This window comes from Schistocerca piceifrons, chromosome 7, assembly GCF_021461385.2.
Source record: "Schistocerca piceifrons isolate TAMUIC-IGC-003096 chromosome 7, iqSchPice1.1, whole genome shotgun sequence".
Lineage (NCBI taxonomy): Eukaryota > Metazoa > Arthropoda > Insecta > Orthoptera > Acrididae > Schistocerca > Schistocerca piceifrons.
This window is the reverse complement of record NC_060144.1, coordinates 22140350-22164109: the sequence shown is the minus strand read 5'-3', so window position 1 is coordinate 22164109 and position 23760 is coordinate 22140350. Positions and strand designations below refer to the sequence as shown.

Here is a 23760-nt window from a genome sequence, read left to right as displayed (position 1 = left end):
TACCACTGTTTCTGTTCCGGCGTAACGACAAATGCCAGTACGAATATGAAGAAGGCAAGAGCAGGAGCGACCTCTATCCGAAGAGAGTATAAGCACCGCTCCTGCCAGCCTCGGCCGGACAGTAAAGACGGACACTGGTAGACTCGAAGTGAGCACTAGAAGAGCTCTTACTTGCGATCCATATCCATTACTTGAATGAACATTCTGTATAGCGAAAGAAATTGATTATTTGCACGTTGTCAATAGCTTGCGACACGACATAACCAAAGTTAAGTATTGTCAGTCTACTTTATTGTAATAAAAACCATTAATGTATTTTGCTTGAATTTTTGTATAGCTATCCGAGAAGGCAGCATCCTTTAGGCACCCTATAAGAGACGACTGGGCAGGAGCCCACAGTTTCGACAACCTAAGGACAGCACACTTATCCATGACCGAGTCAGGATTCGAACCTGCGACCGTAGCGGTCGCGCGGTTCCAGACTGAAGCGCCTAGAACCGCTCGGCCACTAGCGGCCGGCAAGCTGTAGACCATAATGCTATTGTCCGTACCTCGTTGACCCTTTATCGGTCCAGTTTAGTGGGGATGGACGTGCTTCCACCCAGTCAAATCTACATTAATACTCTAAATGGCGGTAAGTTGATCCCATGTCAGTCTATCTTAGTAATTTTGTATATCTACAACTTCGTTGTTAACAAGTAGGTCAACCTCTGGAATGCACGTTACCACGTTCAGTAATTAAGAATATAGGGTGACAGTTCTGTAACCAATTATTCGCGCTGATTGTGTGTAATACGTGTGCCTCTTTGCACGTCATATCTGTTTGAACTCGCTGGAATCTTGTGTTTTAGATCTCATCTCAAACTGTATTAGTACTTGACACCTCTCTCTTCCATCTGTCATCTTTTATGTGTGTATGGTAAACACAGGATGACGATCATTTGTACCAACGACAGAAAACAAAATCTGAGTAAAAATGGAAGCACCTTTGATCACATAGTGTCGCTACGCTACCAACAACCTAACATACACCTGCTCGATACGTCCTTCAGACATCTATACACACTCTGACCAGTTCCCCTCACCTCTCAATGTTCTTAAAACACTAGTAAAGCCTCTGGGGAACTTGACGCTTAAGGCGGATTTAGAAACCATAAATAATAACCATATCTTCCAGTCTTGATTCAGTAGCGTATACCAGACCCTTAGCTGTAAAAAGTCTGACAAACAGACGTTCATCCCATCTCTTCCGCATTGAGAGGGGGGAAGAAACACACTACGTGATCAAAAGTATCAGGATACGTCTGTAAGCGAGATTTCCACACTCCTAAACATCCCCAGATCCACTGTTTCTGATGTGATAGTGAAGTGGGAACGTGAAGAGATACGTACCACACAAAAGCGTACAGGCCGACCTCGTATGTTTACTGGCAGAGACCGACGACAGTTGAAGAAGGTCGTAATGTGTAATAGGTAGACATCTATCGAGACCATCACAAAGTAATTCCAAACTGCATCAGGGTCCACTACAAGTACTATGACAGTTAGCCGGGAGGTAAGAATACTTGGATTTCATGGTGGAGCGGCTGTTCATAAGCCACACATCACGCCGGTAAATGCCAAACGACGCCTCGCTTGGTGTAAGGAGCGTACACATTGGACGACTGAATAGTGGAACAACGTTGTGCGGAGTGACGAATCACGGTAAATAATGTGGCGATCCGATGGCACGGTGTGGGTATGGCGAATGCCCGGTGGACGTCATCTGCCAGCGTGTGTAATGCCAACAGTAAAATTCGGAGGCGGTGATGTTATGCTGTGGTCGTGCTTTTCATGGAGGGGGCTTGCAGGCCTTGTTGTTTTGCGTGGCACTAGCACAGCACAGGCCTTCATTGATGTTTTAAGCACCTTCTTGGTTCCCACAGTTGAAGAGCATTTCGGGGATGGCGTTTGCATCTTTCAAAACGATCGAGCAGCTGCTCATAGCGCACGGCTTGTGGCGGAGTGGTTACACAACAATAACATCCCTGTAATGGACTGGCCTGCACAGAGTCCTGACCTGAATCATGTAGAATACCTTTGGGATGATTAGGAACGCCGACTTCGTGCCTCTCCTCAGTGCAGCACTCCGTGAAGAATGGGCTGCCATCCCCCAAGAAACCTTCAGCACCTGATTGAACGTATTCCTGCGAGAGTGGAAGCTGTCATCTAGACTAAGGGTGGGCCAACACCATACTGAATTCCAGTGTTATCGATGGAGGCCGCCACGAACTTGTAAGTCATTTTCAGCCAGGTGTCCGCATACTTTTGATCGCACAGAGTATGTTTCTCGAGCATACTAATTTACTTACGAGGATTGGACGACGGCGACCCAGATGATTCAGTTAAGACAGCAGCGGTGGCCTAACACGCATATCTGCCGTTGTCAGTATTGTTTTTGGTTATCAGTCTCAATCCAGTGATTTCGTTACCTGACGGTATTGCGGAGGACAATGTCTTGGATTGATAGAAGTACGTTTCTCATGCTTTACTATAGTACTTTGGAGCAATACTTACGTCTTCTTTGTTGGAGTCCGTGTTAAGAATTTCCATGTAGATAACTAAAACTGAATGCAGACAGAACGTAGCTAAAAAACATCCCTCAGGCTTGAGTCTCAAGACATTTTAAGGCTATTTCCAAATATTATTATTACCTCAAGTGGACAAACTGCTGCTTTTCTGCAAGTTATCCGTTAGCTGACACCACAAGTATGTAATTGGCACAGAGTACAGCCGGCCGGGGTGGCTGAGCGGTTCTAGGCGCTACAGTCTGGAACCGCGCGACCGCTACGGTCGCAGGTTCGAATCCTGACTCAGTCATGGATAAGTGTGCTGTCCTTAGGTTAGTTAGGTTTAAGTAGTTCTAAGTCCTAGGGGACTGATGACTTCATAAGTTAAGTCTACCTTTGTAATTGTATATTTCACTTTTTTTACTAGATGTAGTTTAACATGCCTACTAAAACATATGAAAGCAAAAAAGTAGAATGCCTGGTAAGATGTAAGAGAGGGCCTGTTAGCCCTAATCTTGCCAGGTTAAATAAATAAACAAAATATAGCACGACAGTACTCCTGGTGAAGCAGTCTGGTTACAAATATCAGTCCATATCTTCTTCCTCCAGTAAATCTTTACAACACTGACTGTTACGTCTTATATTTATAGAATAGGTAATTACAGCACCACAAAAAGAAGCTAGTGCTGATGTGGAATCAACCATTAGGATTAATGCTGCGGTGCCTTCTAGGTAAGGGCGAGAACATCTGGGATCGGATGCTGCACGAACATCCAGAGTACAGCTCCAACGGCGACAATGGGGACGTGGCTTGCGATTCGTACCACAAGTACCAGGAGGACGTGCAGATGCTGAAGGCGCTCGGGGTGAGTCCTCTTCTCCGCTCGGGTGAGCGTAAAGTGTTTTCTTGATTACAAAAGTTTATTTGTGCTAGGTACAGCTATGCCGTTCGTTGCAAATGGTAGCTTAACTCATAAAGGTTTTTATTGATGCACTTCCTCATGTGCTCCGTTTGCTGCCAGTAGAATGTCTAGACAATATTCACTTTCTCTCCACATCTTTGCCTCTACAGCATCTCGTATTCTTGGCGTAAGAGTTTCCAAACCAGGTACTGGCGAACTGAACACTTTATCGTAACATAAGCCGACAAAAAGAGTCAAGAGAGGTTATGTCTGATGAACTGGTGACCACGATGCTAGACTGTCTCTACCGATCTATCTGTCCGGAAAGATTCTATCCAAGAACTGGTTAACATCTAACCGCGAGGCAAGATGTGCAAGATCGTTTTGAAAAACTACCCTCTGTTGAAAGTTCTGTAACTGAGCGCAAAGTGAAACTGCGACATGTCCAGTTGAACTGTTGCCGTAACGCTGAGCTAAATGAAAAAGAGCGGTTCAATAATTTTGTTGTGCATTAAGCCACTCAGCTCATTCACTTCGGCCTGTCCCTTATCTGTTGTAACATAATATGAGATGCAGGTTCTACACCCTACATATCTGGACATTGTGCTTTCTTACATTCCCAGGGATGTGAAAAGCCTTTTCATCGGAAAAGCTTAAGATATTAATTATCTTCATTGATTCTTAACCAGCATGTTCCTAGAAAATGCTGTACATGTGAGTCTAGCATCTAAGCTCGAAGGAGTTGCACTTTGTATGCGTGGAAATGTAGCCATTTGGGTAAAACCTGCACCACAGTGCTCTGAGGTATGCCTGTTTCTCAGATTATACGACGCGTCGATTTCCATGGAGTGTTTTAAAACGCTGTAGGCGCGGCTATCAGCAGTGTCGACACTCACCTCGTCACCACACTGCCAGTCACTTTAAACTTTTCATACAAACCTTCGATGCTCTTAACATCTGGGACATCTCGGGCATACGCACTTCGGAACTGTCGCTGAAGTGACCATGTTTTCTGAAACATGAAAACACATTGTGCTCTCTACTGCATTGATGCCATTGTGGTCACCGGAACTTCTAAATTACGCCTCTGCGACAGGAGAGAGGGAAGAGAGAGAGAGAGAGAGAGAGCAGATGCGGCCAGAGCATATCTAGAAGTGTACCCAAAGGGAGTTCATTTACCATAGACAAACAATGGAAAGACATGTGGAAGTGCATCCAAAAAAACTTTATACATTAAACAACCATTTCACACAAATCGCATAGCTGTATGTAGCACAGTTATTTAGGAATAAGTTTTACAGCCAGGAAAAATGATACATACGAGGGTGAGTCACATGAAAACCTTAAATAGTTTTTTAAATATTATTTATTGTGCAGGAGTGGTACAAAGCTGTATCACTTTTCTACACAATCTCCCCCACGCTCAAGTCCTCCAGCGCTTCCTGTAGAAAAAGATTCTTTTGGTAGTCCGTGCAACCGCTCATGCACCACGTGGCGTTCGTCATCATCAAAACGGAACTTCTTTCCTCACATTGCGTCTTTGAGTGGTCTCAACATACGTATATCACTTGGGGCAAGGTTTGGTGAGTATGGTGGATGAGGAAGACACACAAAATGCAGGTCTGTAATTGTTGTAACTATTGTACGGGCAGTGTGGGGCCTTGCATTGTCATGTTGGCTCAAATGGCTCTGAGCACTATGGGACTTAACTTCTGTGGTCATCAGTCCCCTAGAACTTAGAACTACTTAAACCTAACTAACCTAAGGACATCACACACATCCATGCCCGAGGCAGAATTCGAACCTGCGACCGTAGCAGTCGCGCGGTTCCGGACTGAGTGCCTTAACCGCGAGACCACCGCGGCCGGCATTGTCATGTTGCTAAAGGACACCTGCTGATAGCAATCCACGTCGCTTTGATTTGATTGCAGGTCGCCGATGATTTTTTAGGAGATCTGTATATGATGCACTGGTAACAGTGGTCCCTCTAGGCATGTAATACTCCAAAATGACTCCTTTTTCGTCCCAAAAGAGAGTCAGCATAACCTTCCCTGCTGATGGTTCTGTTCGAAACTTCTTTGGTTTTGGTGATGAGGAATGGCGCCATTCCTTGCTCGCTCTCTTCGTTTCCGGTTGGTGGATGTGACCCAGGTTTCGTCCCCAGTAACGATTCTTGCAAGGAAGCCATCACCTTCTCGTTCAAAGCGCCAAAAGAAGTTCTTCACAAGCATCAACACGTCGTTCTCTCATTTCAGGAGTCAGCTGCCGTGGCACCCATCTTGCAGACACTTTGTGAAATTGGAGCACATCATGCACAATGTGGTGTGCTGACCCATGACTAATCTGTAAACACGCTGCAGTGTCATTCAGTGTCACTCTGCGGCTTTCCTTCAGTAGGCCTATAGCTTCAACTGCTGCAATGTTCTGTGGAGCCACAACTAGTTCTACCTGACCTGGACGAGGAGCATCTTCCACTGAAGTCACACCATTTGCGAACTACCTGCTCCATTCGTAGACTTGCTGCTGTGACAAACATGGATCACCGTACTGAACCTTCATTCGTCGATGAATTTCAATAGGTTTCACACGTTCACTACGCAAAAACTGAATAAGAGAACACTGTTCTTCCCTGGTGCAAGTCGCAAGTGGGATGGCCATCTTTATACTGATACTGCGACGGTATGTGTGCATCTGCACTATGCTCCACCTACGGGCCATTCTTCACGCTGTTTGTAGCATGCTTACCAACTTACAGGATAACGGCGCTAAATTTCGATTTGTTGTTACAAATTTAAAGTTTTCATTTGACTCACCCTTGTACACGTTGAAATTTTCCGATTCTAGCAAACTTAAGCATCTCCTAGGAGAGGACACAGCGATCAGTGTAATTAGTGAACAGATAACCGCCAAAAGTGACGTATTACACTGCCTGAAAGACAGTGAAGCACTCAGAAGGCATGATCGGAACTCAATGTAACTTCGTACAGGTACATATCTTTATCGAGTATATACACGCGTTCAATAAGTAATGCAACATATTCTTTCCTGAAAGTAGTTTGCTTCAATTCAGGATTCCAACACACCATATTATTCCCCACTCTTTTGCCTAAACATCCCGTTTCTCGACATTATCTCTGTTCAGTGCGACAGCCTTACATCACCTTACAGGGGGGACCTGTATGCCCGCATGCTACCACTCCACTGGTCGACGTCGGAGCCAACGTCTTGCTGCATCAGTAAACTCCCCATCACCCATGTACAGCTTCTCGCAGAGTGCATCCTTCGTTGGGCCAAACAGATGAAAGTCGGAAGGTGCCGGAACCGGCCCGTAGGTGGAATGAGGAAGAAAAGTCCAGTGAAGTTTTGTGGGCCCCTCTCGGGGGGCACAAACTTGCGTGAATTCTTGTGATGTAGAAGTTGGTTTGCGACAAGGAACACGTTGACATCGTTTGACCAGTTTCATGAGGGCAGCACAATACACTTCAGCGTTGATCGTTGCACCGTGAAGGAGGACATCAAACAGAATAACCACTTCAAAGTTCCAGAGGACCATCGCCATGACTTTACCAGCTGAGGATGCGGCTTTGACTTTGTCTTTGGAGGGCAGCTGGTGTGGCGCCATTCTATTCAATTAGAAGTGATGAACCCATTGTTCACTGCCTGTGACAACGTTCGACCAAAAACTGTAACGATGAACAGATGGTCGTTCTTTGCTCTTTACGGTCTTCTTTTAGGCGGTAAGGATCCTAGCGGGCACACACCTTTGAGTTCCCCAACTGATAGACAAATGTGTCAGCACTGTCAACAGGTATGTTCAGTTATGCAGCGAGTAGTTTGATTGTGATCCGGCGATCACCTAAGATGAGAGTGTCCGGACGTTCCAACGCTGCAGAAGTCACAGGTGTATGCGGATGGATGGCACGCGGGAGGTCGAACATGTTCGAGCAACATTTTTGCGATGATCACAGACGCCTCACCCAACGACTCACCCAGGTCTCCGCAGTCATTCGCATGCGCTCATGAATATTTTCGATGCTCTGATTTTCTGTAAAGAGAGACTCTCTGCTTGGAATGCACCTGCTTTACAATCGCCATTTCGAAAGCCACCTATCGAAATTTTACAAAATTATAGGGTCTGCACGTGGCATATTCCACGATGTCCCACAGCAAATTCATTTTTTCAACCGATACTGGCCGAGAAAAATATTGTGTTGCATTACAAACTGAATGCCCCTCGTAAAGGATTAGAGCTGTAATTCTCTGTGTCACGTAGGACAGCGACCAGAGTGTATTATTCTTGTATGTATTACGTGTTATTACAACCTGTTAGGCCAAAAAAGTGGCGAGAACAGATGTGGAGTGACCTCTGTGAAGAATACAGACGATGATGATGTTTGGTTTGTGGGGCGCTGAACTACACGGTCATCAACAACCGTACAAAGTCCGAAGTTTTTTCACAGTCCAATTTTTCACAGTCCAATCCAGCCACTGTCACGAAAGATGACGATGATGATGAAATGATGAGGATAACACAAATATCCAGTCCTTGGGCAGAGAAAATCCCCAAGCCGGTCGGGAATCGAACCCAGGACCCCGTGATCCAGAGGTAGCAACGCTAGCCACTAGACCACGAGCTGCGGACGAAGAGCACAGCTGTCTCTTACTCCTGTAAAACAGCGTGCCACCTCGTGTCACTTTCAATGGGGCTTTATAGAGGGTATCGATACTGTCAAGCTCGTCGAACCCTGCAATATCAATTTGTGGGGCATTCGGATGTGACAGTGGTCCGATGTTGGACAGTACTCGTTGTGAAGTTTCTGGTGTACCACGTCTGATGACAGCAAGGAAGGACCGCTGTATTCTACATCGATCACATAGCAAAGCTTCTCATGTATCCGTCTGCCATCCGAGAGCAAGTATTTTGCTGAGTGTATTATCGTCATCCTGCACCATTGGTCGGAGGCTATCAGCAACCGAACTAGCAAATAATCGTCCCATACATAGGGTGGCTGCCATTAACCACTGAAATGGCTCCGTTGGGAGTGACATGGCACTGCGGCGTGGTCCTGTACTGACACGGGTCACCATCGTCGTCAAGTATTGCGGAGACCTGCGGAGAGGTCCCGTTCTTCCACTGTCTTACGGAGGCGCAGCTGTACGTCATAGTGCGGCGAACTGTGAGGTATGACTTCACGACACAGCTGGTACTGACAGAGGCAACTCTGATGTCAGAGACGTCCTTCGTCCTCGTGTTTACCTCTCACGCGACGGTATCGTGGTGCCGTTTTACAGCAGGTCAAACCTCGTCTACACATGGCACGTATTCTATGAATTAATGCGTGATGTTAAGTCAGACACGTGGTCAGCAATACGTCCCATATCAGTCACCGATAGAAAATGTGTGGACCAGTTCGGGTGCCAACTCTGTCACGATTCAGGACTAGTTAGGAAGCTGTGGGCCAGCTGCCCTCAGGAGAGGATATGACTTTTTTTTTCTTTTTTTGATTCATCAGTCTTCTGACCAGTTTCACGTGGCCCGCTAAGAATTCCTCTCCTGTGCCAACCTCTTAATCTCTGAGTAGCACCTGCAACCTACGACGTCAATTATTTGCTGAACGTATTCCAGTCTCTGTCTTCCTCTACAGTTTTTTCCCTCCACAGCTCCCTCTAGTAGCATGCAAGTCATTTCCTGATGTCTTAGCAGATGTCCTATCATCCTGTCCTCCTTGTTAGTGTACTCCACAATTCCTTTTTCTCTCCGATTCTGCGCAGAACCTCCTCATTCCTCACCTTTTCAGTCCACCTAATTTTCAACAATCGTCTGTAGCACCACATCCCGAATGCTTCTATTCTCGGTTTTCCCACTATCCACGTTTACTACCATACACTGCTGTGCTCCAAACGTACATTCTCAGAGATCTCTTCCTGAAATTAAGGCCTGTGTCTGATACTAGTATACTTCACTTGGCCAGGAATGCCGTTTTTGCCGTTGCTATTCTGCTTTTGATGTCCTTCTTGCTCCGTCATTGGTTATCTTGCTGCCTAGGTAGCAGAATTCCATAACTTCATCTACCTGGCGACCAGCAATCCTGGTAAGTTACACACTTTGAGTAATCGTTTTGTTGCCACTTCCCCCAGTGATTTTAGAAATTCTGATTGAATGTTTCTATCTTTTCTCCGTTATTTGATCTTAATTCCTCCAAGGTTCTTCTAAATTCTGATTCTAATACAGGGTCATCTAACTCTTCAAAATTGACTCCTGTTTTATCTTCTATCAGATCAGACAAATATTGACCGTCACAGAGAGCTTCAATGTAATCTTTCCACCTATCCGCTTTCTCCTCTTCATTTAACAGTGAAATTGCCGTTTCATTCTTAATGTTAGCAACCTTGCTTTTCATTTCCTATTTGCTGAGCCAGTCCTTCCAACAATGATTTTTCTTTTACGATTTCTTCACATTTTCCATGCAGCCGTTTCGTCTTAGATTTCCTTCACTTCCTATTTGTTTCATTCCTCAGCGATTTGTATTTCTGTATTCCTGAATATCTCTGAACTTTTTGTACTTTATTCTTTCATCGGCCAAGTGAAGAATTTCTTCTGTAACTCATGGTTTCTTTGCAGTCACCTTCTTTGTGCCTGTATTTTTCTTTCCAAATTCTGTGATCGCCCTTTTTAGAGATGTCCATTCCTCTTTAACTGTACTGCCTCCTGACTCCTGAGCTATTCACTGTTGCTGCATGTATAGCCTAAGAGAACTTCAAGCATATTTCGTCACTACTTAGTACTCACGACACCCTTACTAAGTGAATCAGTATATTTATCCGTGCCAGAGTCTTACCTACGTCATTATCATACTACTATGTTCCTTGTAAATTTGACGCGCGTTTTTAATCGCTTTAATAACGTGACATACCCTTCAACCCACGAGGTTTCGTTCCATTCGTTCATCCCCTTCTGCGTGCTTCACTCTGTTTTTTCAGGCAGTGTATTTTAGCCTTGTGATGCCCTGTTTATTTCAAAGAACGATACACACAAGTTGACATTTTCCAGTTCTTGGCAAACGCTGGCATCTCATGGAGGGGACACAGCGACAAATGTAAGTAATGCACAGATAAACGCCACAGGTTTCTTCTTGCTGAGTTTAGGTATTTTCTATCGTCAGTCACTATCGTTAGATGTTCATTATCCTAATGACACCACGTCAGAGATTTAAAACTCCGTTCGGTACCATAATTAAAACGAAATGGTCTGAGTTGGATGTGACACTTATCTCGCGCCTGATCATCGAAACTAGTCAAATAGACCAAATAATTCGCGACCTGCACCAGTTTACCTGTGCATTAATTTTCAGTCTCGCAGTTATTTCCCGATCTGCAAACAGCATTTTCTAAACCTCCTTAGCATTTATGGTAACCATAAAGTACTTTCGATACGTGCGAGTGGGTGCTGAGTAGCTGAACCTACCCGCAATAGGCGGACGTGTACCGGTTCTCCATCTCGTGGGCGCGCATCCTGCCCACCGGGGACCTTGACGTCATCAACCAGCCGGGCATCGACTACTACAACAACCTCATCAACGAGCTGCTCGCGAACGGAATTCAGCCTATGGTAAGTAATAAAGTATCTTGCAGCGAACTTTATTCACAATTGCTCCATGTGGCTGGAGAGACAGCATCAAAACATGGTTGTTTTTCACTCTCAGAGAATGCACGCTCCCGTAATTTTTGAAAACAAAAAAATCCCGCTGTGTTTTCAGATATCTACAGCAAATACAATAAAAAGCAATAGTGATGTAACACAAGTAATTGATTCAGTATATGGAGGAAATTATTGAAATGTTTTGGTTGTGTAACGGTATATTTTCTTGGACAACCCTTGACTTAAAAGGAAAGTATTTATTGTAGAAAAGTGGTTGACCCATAGTTATGGTGTAGTTGCCTGTCCTGGAATCTAAGCGTTATAAACGCACTATGACAGAAATCTTCGCTTTTGAAATTCATTAGAAGTACTCCACTTCAATTTAACAGTACTAGTATCCACAGCTACAATACTAGAACAGCGTATGACCCACATTTACTCTTGACTAAACTTGTCAATGACTCAGAAATATGTTCATCATAGTGTACAACCACAAAAATCTTTGATCATATACCCAACAACTGATATTGTCTAACAAGAAGGAAAGAAAAAATTAAATATAGCTTAAGAACCGTTTCTTCCGAAAAAATTCTTCTATTTTATAGACAAGACTCCAAAACCAACAGCATTAGTAGTATAGAAGACAATTCTGTTCACTTTTGTTGTCAAATGTAAGTACGCTTCGTTAGTGACATGAGTAGTATGAAAGATTAATACGTTTATTTTCATGGAGTTTATGCTGCGGTGCTATTTAGTGATGTCAGTGAGGGGAGTGCATATACCAAACAGACAAACGAATGAGACGTACTTACCCTTTAAATTGACTCGTTCTACATAATTTCTGCGAAAATTGTGCCATTGGTTACGAATAAAGAACTTGAACAAGCCGATGCTATGCTGTAATGTGACGTATTTCATTTTGAATTTTCTGTTGCATCTAAAATGGTTCATGAAGTAAGAATAACGTGAGAAATATTTCGTCAAGAACACAGTTGTCCAAAGTGTCCGCCTAGATGAACATCCATATAAGACAGACAAAACTACCCAATATCTATGTACTTCACGAAGAAGTGCCTACAAATAATTCAGAAACTGGCGGACAGTTTGCAGTCTGAGGGTCAAAAGCCGTGTATCGTCATGTCTCCTTCTACTGTAGAGCAAATACTGATGTAAAACTCTCATTGGGTCTGTGTGTTAGCCAAGTAACTACTTAGCCACACGTCAAATCGATTATGCTATTCCAGGACTATCTGTTTGTTTTTGAAAGTGATAAATGCTCCCCTTTCATTTCAAATTCACAGGCGCACAGAAAAAAGCTGAGCACATAATTGAACGCCAGTCATAGTAACCTGTATTTTTCATTGCAAACTTTCCCTTCGTACAGGTACATACCATCGGTGGGATTGTAAATGATTAGAGTTGGAATTGTCGGTAACAGGTAGAACTGCCAGTACAGTGCACTAGTTTTAGTTTTGATACCAGTCCTGGTAAGGCACGTAAGGGGCGCTCACAGCATCAGACGTTGAGTGAACGCTGTGAAGGACACAGAAGTGCCGCCTACTCGTGTGAGACAGCGTTATCAGAACCTTACAGTGTTTCAATGGGACCTCCTTGTGGGCCTCCATTTGGCCGATAGGTCCAGCGATGGAATACCCTGCTCTGTGAGGCATTTGGGAGTGGAAATAGCCTGATGCTGGATTGCTTGTCAAAACATTAGGGCAGGCATACTGGTCATCTAGGTTCCGGTTGACCACGTCTGACCACTACAACGGAGGATCGCCGGATTGTGCATCGAGCATATTGTAACCTCTTCACACCTGTGCCAGCCACCTGAGAACTAGTAATGGTCTCCCTGCAGCATCCCACACTATTCGTCAGGGTCCAGCAGCAGCCACGCGAAAGGGATTCCTGACGTACGCGCAGGGCGCCGTTTAACATCACAACACGAACGGCTGCATCTGGAGTGTTTCTGTGCAATGCTGACGAATGTCATCGCATTGTGTTCAGCAATGAATTGTAGTTCTGCACAACCCCAAATGACCTTGGGAGAGGTCGTATACTTACAATGTTATGGAGGGACACAGAGGTTTTACTCCTGTTGTCACGGTGTGGTGAGCTATCGGGTACGACTTCAAGTTAAGACTGGTAGTGATCCATGGAGCTCTAACAGCGCTACAGTACATTGTCGACACGCTGTGATGTCACGTGTTGGGCTGCACACGGAAAGAAAGCGGGCTACCTGTGCAGGGAGGCCCGGTGCGAGGCGGCTTTACCCAGCGTGGGAAATATCCACTTGTTATGAAATGAACTGGCACGCAACGGCAGCTGGGTGGCCGAACCGAGCCGGAATCTGCGAGACATTCTTTGCCCGCTTTTGGTGCGCCGGTTGGCGATATGCTGTGCTGACAGAACTGAGGCGCACGCACTGCCATCTTTCTCAAACGATTTTACAGAAACTAAGTGGTTAAAAAAGATTTTTTGTGATACATACAGCTTTATATGGCTTAAATGGCTCTGAGCACTATGAGACTTAACTTCTGAGGTCATTAGTCCCCTAGAACTTAGAACTACTTAAACCTAACTAACCTAAGGACATCACACACATCCATGTCCGAGGCAGGATTCGAACCTGCGACCGTAGCGGTCGCGCAGTTCCAGACTGTAGCGCCTAGAACCGCTCGGCCACCTTATCCGGCATACTACAGCTTTATAGAATGAGATTTTCACTCTGCAGCGGAGTGTGCGCTGATATGAAACTCCCTGGCAGATTAAAACTGTGTGCCGGACCGAGACTCGAACTCGGGACCTTTGCCTTTCGCCTTTGCCCGCGAAAGGCAAAGGTCCCGAGTTCCAGTCTCGGTCCGGCACACAGTTTTAATATGCCAGGAAGTTTCATACAGCTTTATACAACGGGTTTGTGGTGAAGTGCCCATCGTCTCGCTAATGGTCATACTTATCGTGATACTCTCATTTAGGTAAGACGCTGGAAGAAGTTGGAAAAAGTTTGCAATGAAAAATACAGGTTGCTATGATTTTGCGATTTTGCGTTTGGTGCATATTACAACACATGCTGCTGCGAATAAAATTTAGCTAAGATTCTAAATTTTTCTTCGGACTTTGAACGAGGTCTCTGTCTCCAATATCGAGAAAATTGAGTTTATGTAGCATTTTCACTTCCGACTGCATGAAATATTCATAAAATACCTCATATCTCTTAAACTGGTCGATATATGGAAACGATATTTGGACAAATGATAGCACACAATGAGGAGAGTACTTTGCCATGTAGTTAACAGACATAACGTTCTTACCCACGTCGATATAGGCGAAGTTACAGTTATTGAAGTTTCTTTCGATCAGGTGCTGTAATTTTTAAAAAAGTCGTTAACAGCTAGTGAAAAGAGAAAATAAAAATGAAATTCCTTAAATTGTGTTACAGCTAATCATCAAAATGGGATTTCCCATAAGCTATTGACCTCTTTGGTCGTCTATTGCTTGTTTAATAAGACACTGTGTTTTAAGATTCTGTCGCAGTACCTATTGCAAGGTGAGTTTTGTAGTTTATACTGTGTATTGGCAAAATAATGAAAAGAAAACCTCCCAACATAAGAAATTTAGCCATTCCTCATAACTGATAGCGTTTCCTCAAATGATAATTTGTTAACAATTCAGATAAAAATAAATCGTCAACTTTGTTGCAATTTTGGGCGGAAGCGTGTAGCCCCTGTATTTTTAGTAGTGAACGACTGGAGTGGAAGGTTACCAGAGGATTTTCTCCTTGTTTTTCATCTGAGAAATGTGAAAATATTCCGCAGTAAATAGTGTACGTTATTTCTGTTCCTATTCTATTTTGAGTGAAGTGGTGGTGAACCTATCCACCATAATTATCTTTTAATGTGTTAAATTATACATATTTATAATCTATTTAAACTGTAATGAGTAGCCTCAAGCGGTTCGTAAAGTAATGACTATCATGTTTTGTAACATTGTTATCCATAGATACAAAGATTTCCTATTTCTAATAGAACAATAAGGCTTTTTGCTGCAGAGTAGAACTCAGCTTCGTAACATTGAAGGTGTGAACACACTGGCGACTTTGAGAACATTGCCATCTATTCGCCAAAGACCCAAAGTGAATATCACTGATGAATCAGAAGATATTTTTAGTAAGAAAATTCACTGTCTCACTTTGTACAGGGATAGGAGTGGAAAGATGGTTCGCTATTTGCTGTACGTTTTCGTGGGTCAAATATAAATGAGGGGCATAAATCTTCCCTTTCTTAAATTTCAGCCCCAGCGGTTTATCATTAGACGTATGCTGCGTTACGGGATTCCCCTGCAGTACAACAGAACTAGTGATTTATTTTCATCTCAGCTGTTAAACTTATTTAGTCATAAATCGCCACTGGTGATGCTTTTCGGAAAGAGGGAAGGATAACAAGGGAGGCCAAGATAAATCGTTCCTTTTGTGCAGTTTCAGAGTAATCTTGGAACCTAGTGTCTTTTTAATAAGGAGCGGGTAGTACTGAAACATGATATTTTTTCTGCGGCTTAAACTTGCTGAAACGGTGGTTTATTAAGTAAGGAACTGAGGACGAATCAGGTCAATATCTTATCAAGAAATACTGTACTTCCTCGATATAAGAATAAACGTGTAATTTTTTCACTTATTTTGTTGTTAAAACCCATAGCAAATCTCGTTTCACTATCATTGGTCCTGAAAATTATATTGTTTCACTACTTAATGAACCGCTTGAGATAGCTCGTTAAGGTTAAACCTGGTCATAAATATTCAAATAACATACAGGAACACAGCTGGGTGACGTCGATATTTTGACACGAGCACAAGCAGACAAAGGCATATTAAGTAGACAGAGACAGCAGAGCGGCTACTTTCTGTTTTTATTGTGTAATATTAATGAATTGTTGTTAAATTTTTAATTTATTACTATTAGGATAATTTCCTTTCAATTGCATTATTTCATAGAATTGGCAGACATGTCTTTAATCTTTTGAAATAAATTAAGCATTGTTCTTCATTGCCACGTCACATTGTAAAAGTATTTCCAGGCTAGGGTTGGTACCATTCTGCAATACAACGGATGTCCAGCGACGACGGCGAGGAACTGCCGTTTAGACCATGTGGGAGCAAGCCCTGCGCACTGCACGTGCTCGCGGCAATAGGGACATTGTTGCCCCAGCAATGCCGTACCTATTCTTATGTCATGTGTTTTTGCTCGTTTCTATCGGCATCGTTATTAAAATACCTCTGATCCGCTTTTCCCAATTTCTATAATAAAGGAATATTTGTAAACAATGTAAATTTTACGAATGAAAATTACGCCTTTTTTAACTGTTTTCAAACGAAAAATTTTAGCACAGCTGCTACAGCTGATTGATATTTCGGTTTTTTTCTCGGTTATTAGTAAAAAATAGGAAGCTTGTTATAACCGAGAGCAAGGAAATACCGAGAAATACGGATTATTCAGGACTAAATACCGTTGTCCGTTTTTACCGGTCGGTTTTTCCCGCCCCTAACGCAGACTACTGGCTTTCTTTCTGTCCTACTTCACTCTTAGTCGTTGCACTATTTTATGACAAACGTGCTAGATATCACAAAACGAAGTACACTACTGGCCATTAAAATTGCTACACCACGAAGATGACGTGCTACAGACGCCAAATTTAATCGACAGGAAGAAGATGCTGTGATACGCAAATGATTAGCCTTTCAGAGCATTCACACAAGGTTGGCGCCGGTGGTGACACCTACAACGTGCTGACATGAGGAAAGTTTCCAACCGATTTCTGAAACACAAACAGCAGTTGACCGGCGTTGCCTGGTGAAACGTTGATGTGACGCCTCGTGTAAGAAGGGGAGATGCCTACCATCACGTTTACAACTTTCATAAAGGTCTGATTGTAGCTATCGCGATTGCGGTTTGCCGTATAGCGACATTGCTGCTCGCGTTGTTCGAGATCCAATGACTGTTAGCAGAATATGGAATCGGTGGGTTCAGGAGGGTAATACGGAACGCCGTGCTGGATCCCAACGGCCTCGTATCACTAGCAGTCGAGATGACAGGCATCTTATCCGCTTGGCTCTAACGGATCGTGCAGCCACGTCTCGATCCCTGAGTCAACAGATGGGGACGTTTGCAAGACAACAACCATCTGCACGAACAGTTCGACGGCGTTTGCAGCAGCATGGACTATCAGCTCGGAGACCATTGCTGTGGTTACCCTTGACGCTGCATCACAGACAGGAGCGCCTGCGATGGTGTACTCAACGACGAACCTGGGTGCACGAATGGCAAAACGTCATTTTATCGGATGAATCGAGGTTCTGTTTACAGCATCATGATGGTTGCATCCGTGTTTGGCGACATCGCAGTGAACGCACATTGGAAGCGTGTATTCGTCAGCGGCATACTGGCGTATCACCCGTCGTGATGGTATTGGGTGCCATCGGTTACACATCTCGGTCACCTTTTGTTCACGTTGACGGCACTTTGAACAGTGGACGTTACATTTCAGATGTGTTACGACCCGTGGGTCTACCCTTCATTCGATCCCTGCGAAGCCCTACATTTCAGCAGGACAATGCACGACCGCATGTTTCAGGTCCTGTACGGACCTTTCTGGATACAGAAAATGTTCGACTGCTGCCCTGGCCAGCACATTCTCCAGATCTCTCACCAATTGAAAACGTCTGGTCAATGGTGGCCGAGCAACTGGCTCGTCACAATACGCCAGTCACTACTCTCGATGAACTGTGGTATCGTGTTGAAGCTGCATGGGAAGCTGTACCTGTACACGCCGTCCAAACTCTGTTTGACTCAATGCCTAGGCGTATTAAGGCTGTTATTACGACTAAAGGTGGTTGTTCTGGGTACTGATTTCTCAGGATCTAAGCACCCAAATCGCGTGAAAATGTAACGACATGTCAGTTCTAGTATAATATATATGTCCAATGAATACCCGTTTATCATCTGCATTTCTTCTTGGTGTAGCAATTTTAATGGCCAGTAGTGTATTAAAATGTGTACACGCTGGCGGTAGCCTGCAGTAATAGTCTATTACTAATTACCGACCCGACCGCCTGTCCAGGTGACTATGTACCACTGGGACTTGCCACAAGCTCTGCAGTACATCGGCGGCTGGCCCAACCCGATTCTCGCAGATTACTTCGTCGAGTACGCCCGGCTACTGTTCGACGAATTTGGAGACAGGGTGAGTGTGACGCAAAGGGCGCTGCAGTCAGTACGGTGTGGTGGGAGTGCAGTGAGCGGAGGCGGCGGTTCGTGTGGGGGCAGGTGCGCTGGTGGATCACGTTCAACGAGCCGGCCTCGTTCGTCGGCGGCTACTCGTCGGTGGGGGTGGCGGCGCCGTCGCAGAACGCGTCCGGCGTCGGCGACTACCTGGCCGCCCACACCGTGCTCAGGGCGCACGCGGGCGCCTACCGGCTCTACGACGAGCAGTACAGGGCTGCGCAGGACGGTCAGTATACTCTCCGTGCTCCTCATCTCAGCACTGGACAAGTCACCAGCGAGAAACCGGAAGGTGGTGTACGCGTTCGTGAGGTGTACTGAAATGGGGTAGTCACTCTTTCACTAGTTCACTGAACTGAGTCGATTGTAAAATAAAATCGAATCTCTGTCTTATAAAACGTAAAGAAAGGCTATTCATGAAGAGACAGACAAATTTGCAAAGAATTATTGACCAAATTTAAACATTCAAGACGCTGTCATCATCTCCTTATTAAGAGAGACACTGTGTGTGTGTCCGGACACCCCCAAAAACATATGTCTTTCATATTAGGTTCATTGTGCTGCTTGACTACTGCTCACCGGTGTGGGATTCGTACCAGATACGGTTGATAGAAGAGACAGAGAAGATCCAATGGAGAGCAGCGCGCTTCGTTACAGGAGAATTGAGTAATCGCGAAAGCGTTACGGAGGTGATAGTACTCCAGTGGAAGACGCTCAGTAGCTCGGTACGGGATTTTGTTGAAGTTTCAAGAACATACTTTCACCGAGGAGTCAAGCAGTATATTGCTCCCTCCTACGTATATCTCGCGAAGAGACCAAGAGGATAAAATCAGAGAGATTACAGCCCACACACAGGCATAGACTGGAATAGAAGAGAGAACCGGTAGAGGTACTCAAGGTACCGTCCGCCACACACCGTCAGGTGGCTTGCGGAGTATGGATGTAGATGTAGATGTAGATGTAGATGAACATACGTCTTTCATATTAGGTGCATTGTGCTGCTACCTGCTGCCAGGTACTCCATATCAGCGACCTCAATAGTCATTAGACATCCTGAGAGAGCAAAATGGGGCCATCCGCGGAACTCGCGGACTTCGAACGTGGTCAGGTGATTGGGTGTCACTTGTGTCATACATGTGTACGCAAGATTTCCACACTCCTAAACATCCCTAGGTCCACTGTTTATGATGTGATAGTGAAGTGGAAACGCGAAAGGACACGTACAGCACAAAAGCGTACAACCCGAGCTCGTCTGTTGACTGACAGAGACCACAGACAGTTGAAGAGGGTCGTAACGTGTAATAAGCAGACATCTATCCATACAACAACACAGGAATTCAAAACTGTATCAGGATCCACTGCAAGTGCTATGACAGTTAGGCGGGAGGTGAGAAAACTTGGATATCATGGTCGAGCGGCTGCTCATAAGTAACACATCACGCCAGTAAATGCCAGACGACGCCTCGCTTGGTGTAAGGACCGTAAACATTGGACGACTGAACAATGGAAAAACGTTGTGTGGAATGGCGAACACGATACACAATGTGGCGATCCGGTGCCAGGGTGTGGGTATGGCGAATGCCCGGTGAAAGTCATCTACCAGCGTGTGTAGTGCCATAGTAAAATTTTGGAGGCGTTGGTATTATGGTGTGGTCGTGTTTTTCATGGAGAGGGCTTTCACCCCTTGTTGTTTTGCGTGGCACTATCACAGCACAGGCCTACATTGATATTTTAAGCACCTTCTTGGTTCCCACTCTTGAGGAGCAATTAGGGGATGGCGATTGCATCTTTAAACACGATCGAGCACCTGTTCATAACGCACGGTCTGTGGCGGAGTGGTTACAACGTCACTGTAATGGACTTGCCTGCACCGAGTCCAGACATTTGTACTATGTTTGGGATGTTTTGGAACGCCGACTTTGTGCCAGGTCTCACCGACCGACATCGATACCTCTTCTCAGTGCAGCACTCCGTGAAGAATGGGCTACTATTCCCCAAGAAACCTGATTGAACGAATGCCTGCGACAGTGGACGCTGCCATCAAGGCTAAGGGTGGGACAACACCACATTGAGTTCCAGCATTACCGATGGAGTGCGCCACGAACTTGTAAGTCATTTTCAGCCAGGTTTCCAGATACCTACTTTTGATCACGTAGTGCATAATCTACATTAAATGTTTACTACAATAAGTCAAATATTAAAGTTAGAAGTTGTGTAAGTTACATGCCTTGAGGCAGCACGTCTCGTCGCGCCCGAATCACCTGGAGCATATTCATCTAGACGGCAGTTATAAGTGTCGTGGGGGGCATGAAAACGAAGCAGTAGTTGAGAAGTAAGTGAGATGAGGTTATAGGCTGTACACCATGTTATTCAATTTGTACACTGAGCTAGCAGTAAAATGTAGACTGACAAGTGTAAGAAAAGCGTTTCAGAATGTAGATTGAAGAGTTAGGAAGTTATTTCTGAAAGTATTTGTATGGAGTAAACAGTTTAGACGAGAAGAGAATAGAAACTTTTGAAATGTGGTGCTACATAAGAATGTTGAAGATCTGACGCTGGGTTCAGGCCCGAAACTACTGACGATTCAATAACATCATCTCAGAAAATTTCTGGCTGGTTGCAGTATTTCCAACAGTATAATTTACGAAAACAGCTGCGGTGTCCTCGAAGCAAATTGGATAAAATAATCCCTTACTAACAGAAGAGCTACGTTGTTTGGCACTCTACTATGGTACGCAGTTAGCTAGGCAACGGAAGCAGCAGTAAAAAGCGACGTTGTAGTCTTAGACCTTCACCACTAACCTCGCACTCTACCGGGACTCTTTAAAAAATCGGTTCCCAATGTGTAAAAGAATTTTAAAGGTCTAATTACTAAACAAATTAATTAATGGGTCCAATATTTGACTTTAAGCATGTAAATAAAGTATCATTCAAGAGCCAGAGACAAGTTATATTTCTAGAATGAAATTTTTACTCTGTAGCGGAGTGTGCGCTGAAACGAAACTTCCTGGCACGTTAAAACTGTGTACCGGAACGAGACTCGAGCTCGAGACCTTTGTCTTTTGCGGACAAGTGCTCTACCAGAGTTTTAATCTGCCACCAACTTTCATATAAACGAACACTCCGCTGCAGACTGAAAATGTCATGCTCTAAACATCCACCAGGTTGTGACTAAGCCATGCATGTCGCCGTAATATCTTTTCTTCTTCCTGTAAATTTCGGAGAAGAACTTACCTGAACTTCGGAACGTAGGAGATGAGGTACTGGCGGAACTAAAGCTGTGAGGATAGGTCGCGAGTAGTGCTTGGGCAGCTCAGCCAGTACAGCATCTGACCGTAGAAGCCAAAGGTTCCGAGTTGGAATTCCGGTCTGGCGCACAGTTCCAACCAGCTAGGAAGTTTCACTAATTATGTTGCTTTTATTGGTTGCAAATTATTCGCCAATAAACTAATGAAATAATCTGTTGTGACTTGTCAAGACAGCCAAGCCACTACGAGGTGAAGCCGAAAGGCACGCGTTTAAGCTCACGCAGGCTGGCGTGAGGTCTGGAACATGACACGGAAATGAACTAGCAAAAACAGGCCGTAGCTGTGGAATACTTAACTTTAATCCATAATTGGTGAACATCGGTCTGACGGTACATGCATCACAAGATAAATAGCAATTGATAATGGCGCCTTGCTAGGTCGTAGCAAATGACGTAGCTGAAGGCTATGCTAACTATCGTCTCGGCAAATGAGAGCGTAATTTGTCAGTGAACCATCGCTAGCAAAGTCGGCTGTACAACTGGTGCGAGTGCTAGGAAGTCTCTCTAGACCTGCCGTGTGGCGGCGCTCGGTCTGCAATCTCTGACAGTGGCGACTCGCGGGTCCGACGTATACTAACGGACTGCGGCCGATTTAAAGGCTACCACCTAGCAAGTGTGGTGTCTGGCGGTGACACCACATAATCAAATGCATAAAACTTAGAAAATATCTGAAAATTTGTTGCATGTAGCTAACTGCTGTTATTATCAAACTCTGATGAGTGATTTGAGCTGCGTTTCAAGAAAAGATTTTACATGTACGTTCAGTGGTTATGCTAATACTTTTTGTAAAAAGTGTTTCGAGTAGTTAATAGGTAATAAGCAATAAATTAAAATGTAATGTCTGAGGCTGCAATTTTATTGCATAAATGGCGGAAGTGTAGTAAGCAATAAACTTTTCTCGTTTCATTATTTTATAGACGCTGCTAGAGGGATAAACTTTCTAAAAGGTTTGAAATTATATTAAAGTGAGTTGGAAATCGATAAGTGCTCCCATTCTCAAATACTGGTTGTATATGTTACTGTTGTTGTCGTCTTCAGTCCAGAGACTGGATTGCTGCAGCTCTCCATGCTATTCTATCCTGTGCAAGCCTCTTCATCTCCGAATAACTATGGCAAACTACATCCTTCTGAATCTGCTTACTATATTCTTTTGCTCTCTCTCTACGATTTTTACCCCCACACTTCTCCCCAATACTAAATTACTGATTCGTTGATGTCTCAGAATGTGACCTATCAACAGATCCTTTCTTGTTGCGCACAAATTTCTTGTCTCTCCGATCTAATCTTGAACATTATTATGTAGCACCACATTTCAAAAGGTTCTATTCTCTTCTTGTCTAAACTGTTTATCGTCCATGTTTCAGCCCGATACATTGCTCCACTCCGTTTAAACACTTTCAGAAAAGACTTCTTAACTCTTAAATCTATATTCGATTTTAACAAATTTCTCTTCTTCGGAAACGCTTTTCTATCATTGCCAGACTACGTTTTATATCCTCTCTACTTCACCCATCATCAGATGTTTTGCTGCCCAAGTAACGTAACTCATCTATTGTTTTAGGTGTCTCGCTTTTAATCTAATTCCCTCAGCATCACCTGATTTAATTCGACTACATTCCATTATTCCTGTTACGATTTTGTTGGTGTTCATCTTGTATACCCTCCTTTCAAGGCAGTGTCCATTCCGTTCAGCTGCTTTAAGTTCTTTGCTGTCTCTGACAGATTTAAAATGTCATCGCCAAATTTCAAATTTTTTATTTCTTCCCCCTAATCCCTACTCCAAATTTTTCTTCCATTTCCTTTACTGCCTGCTCAGTGTACAGATTGAATAACATCTGGTACAGGCTGCAATCCTATCTCACTTACTTCTACATCTACATTTATACTCCGCAAGCCACCCAGCGGCGTGTGGCGGAGGGCACTTTACTTCTTTACTTTACTTCTCAACTACTGCTTCCCTTTCATGCCCCTTGACACTTAAAACTGCCGTCTGGATGAATATAGTCCGGGTGATTTGAGCTCCACGAGTCGTGCTGCCTCAAGGCATGTAACTTACACAATTTCTACATTTAATGTGGGATTTATTGTGTCA

General features: G+C 44.2%; 1 protein-coding gene across 1 annotated transcript in view; it reads left to right on the top strand.

Annotated features, from left to right (window-relative positions):
• The window catches only part of LOC124805395 (myrosinase 1-like), a 149023-nt gene that overhangs the window by 23568 nt on the left and 101695 nt on the right, over positions 1-23760 (top strand). Inside the window, exons 2-5 of the mRNA XM_047265957.1 lie at positions 3282-3415; positions 10926-11060; positions 18201-18323; positions 18407-18590. Of these exons, the coding sequence (XP_047121913.1) occupies positions 3282-3415; positions 10926-11060; positions 18201-18323; positions 18407-18590 (576 nt within the window). The remainder of the gene's footprint in view (positions 1-3281; positions 3416-10925; positions 11061-18200; positions 18324-18406; positions 18591-23760) is intronic.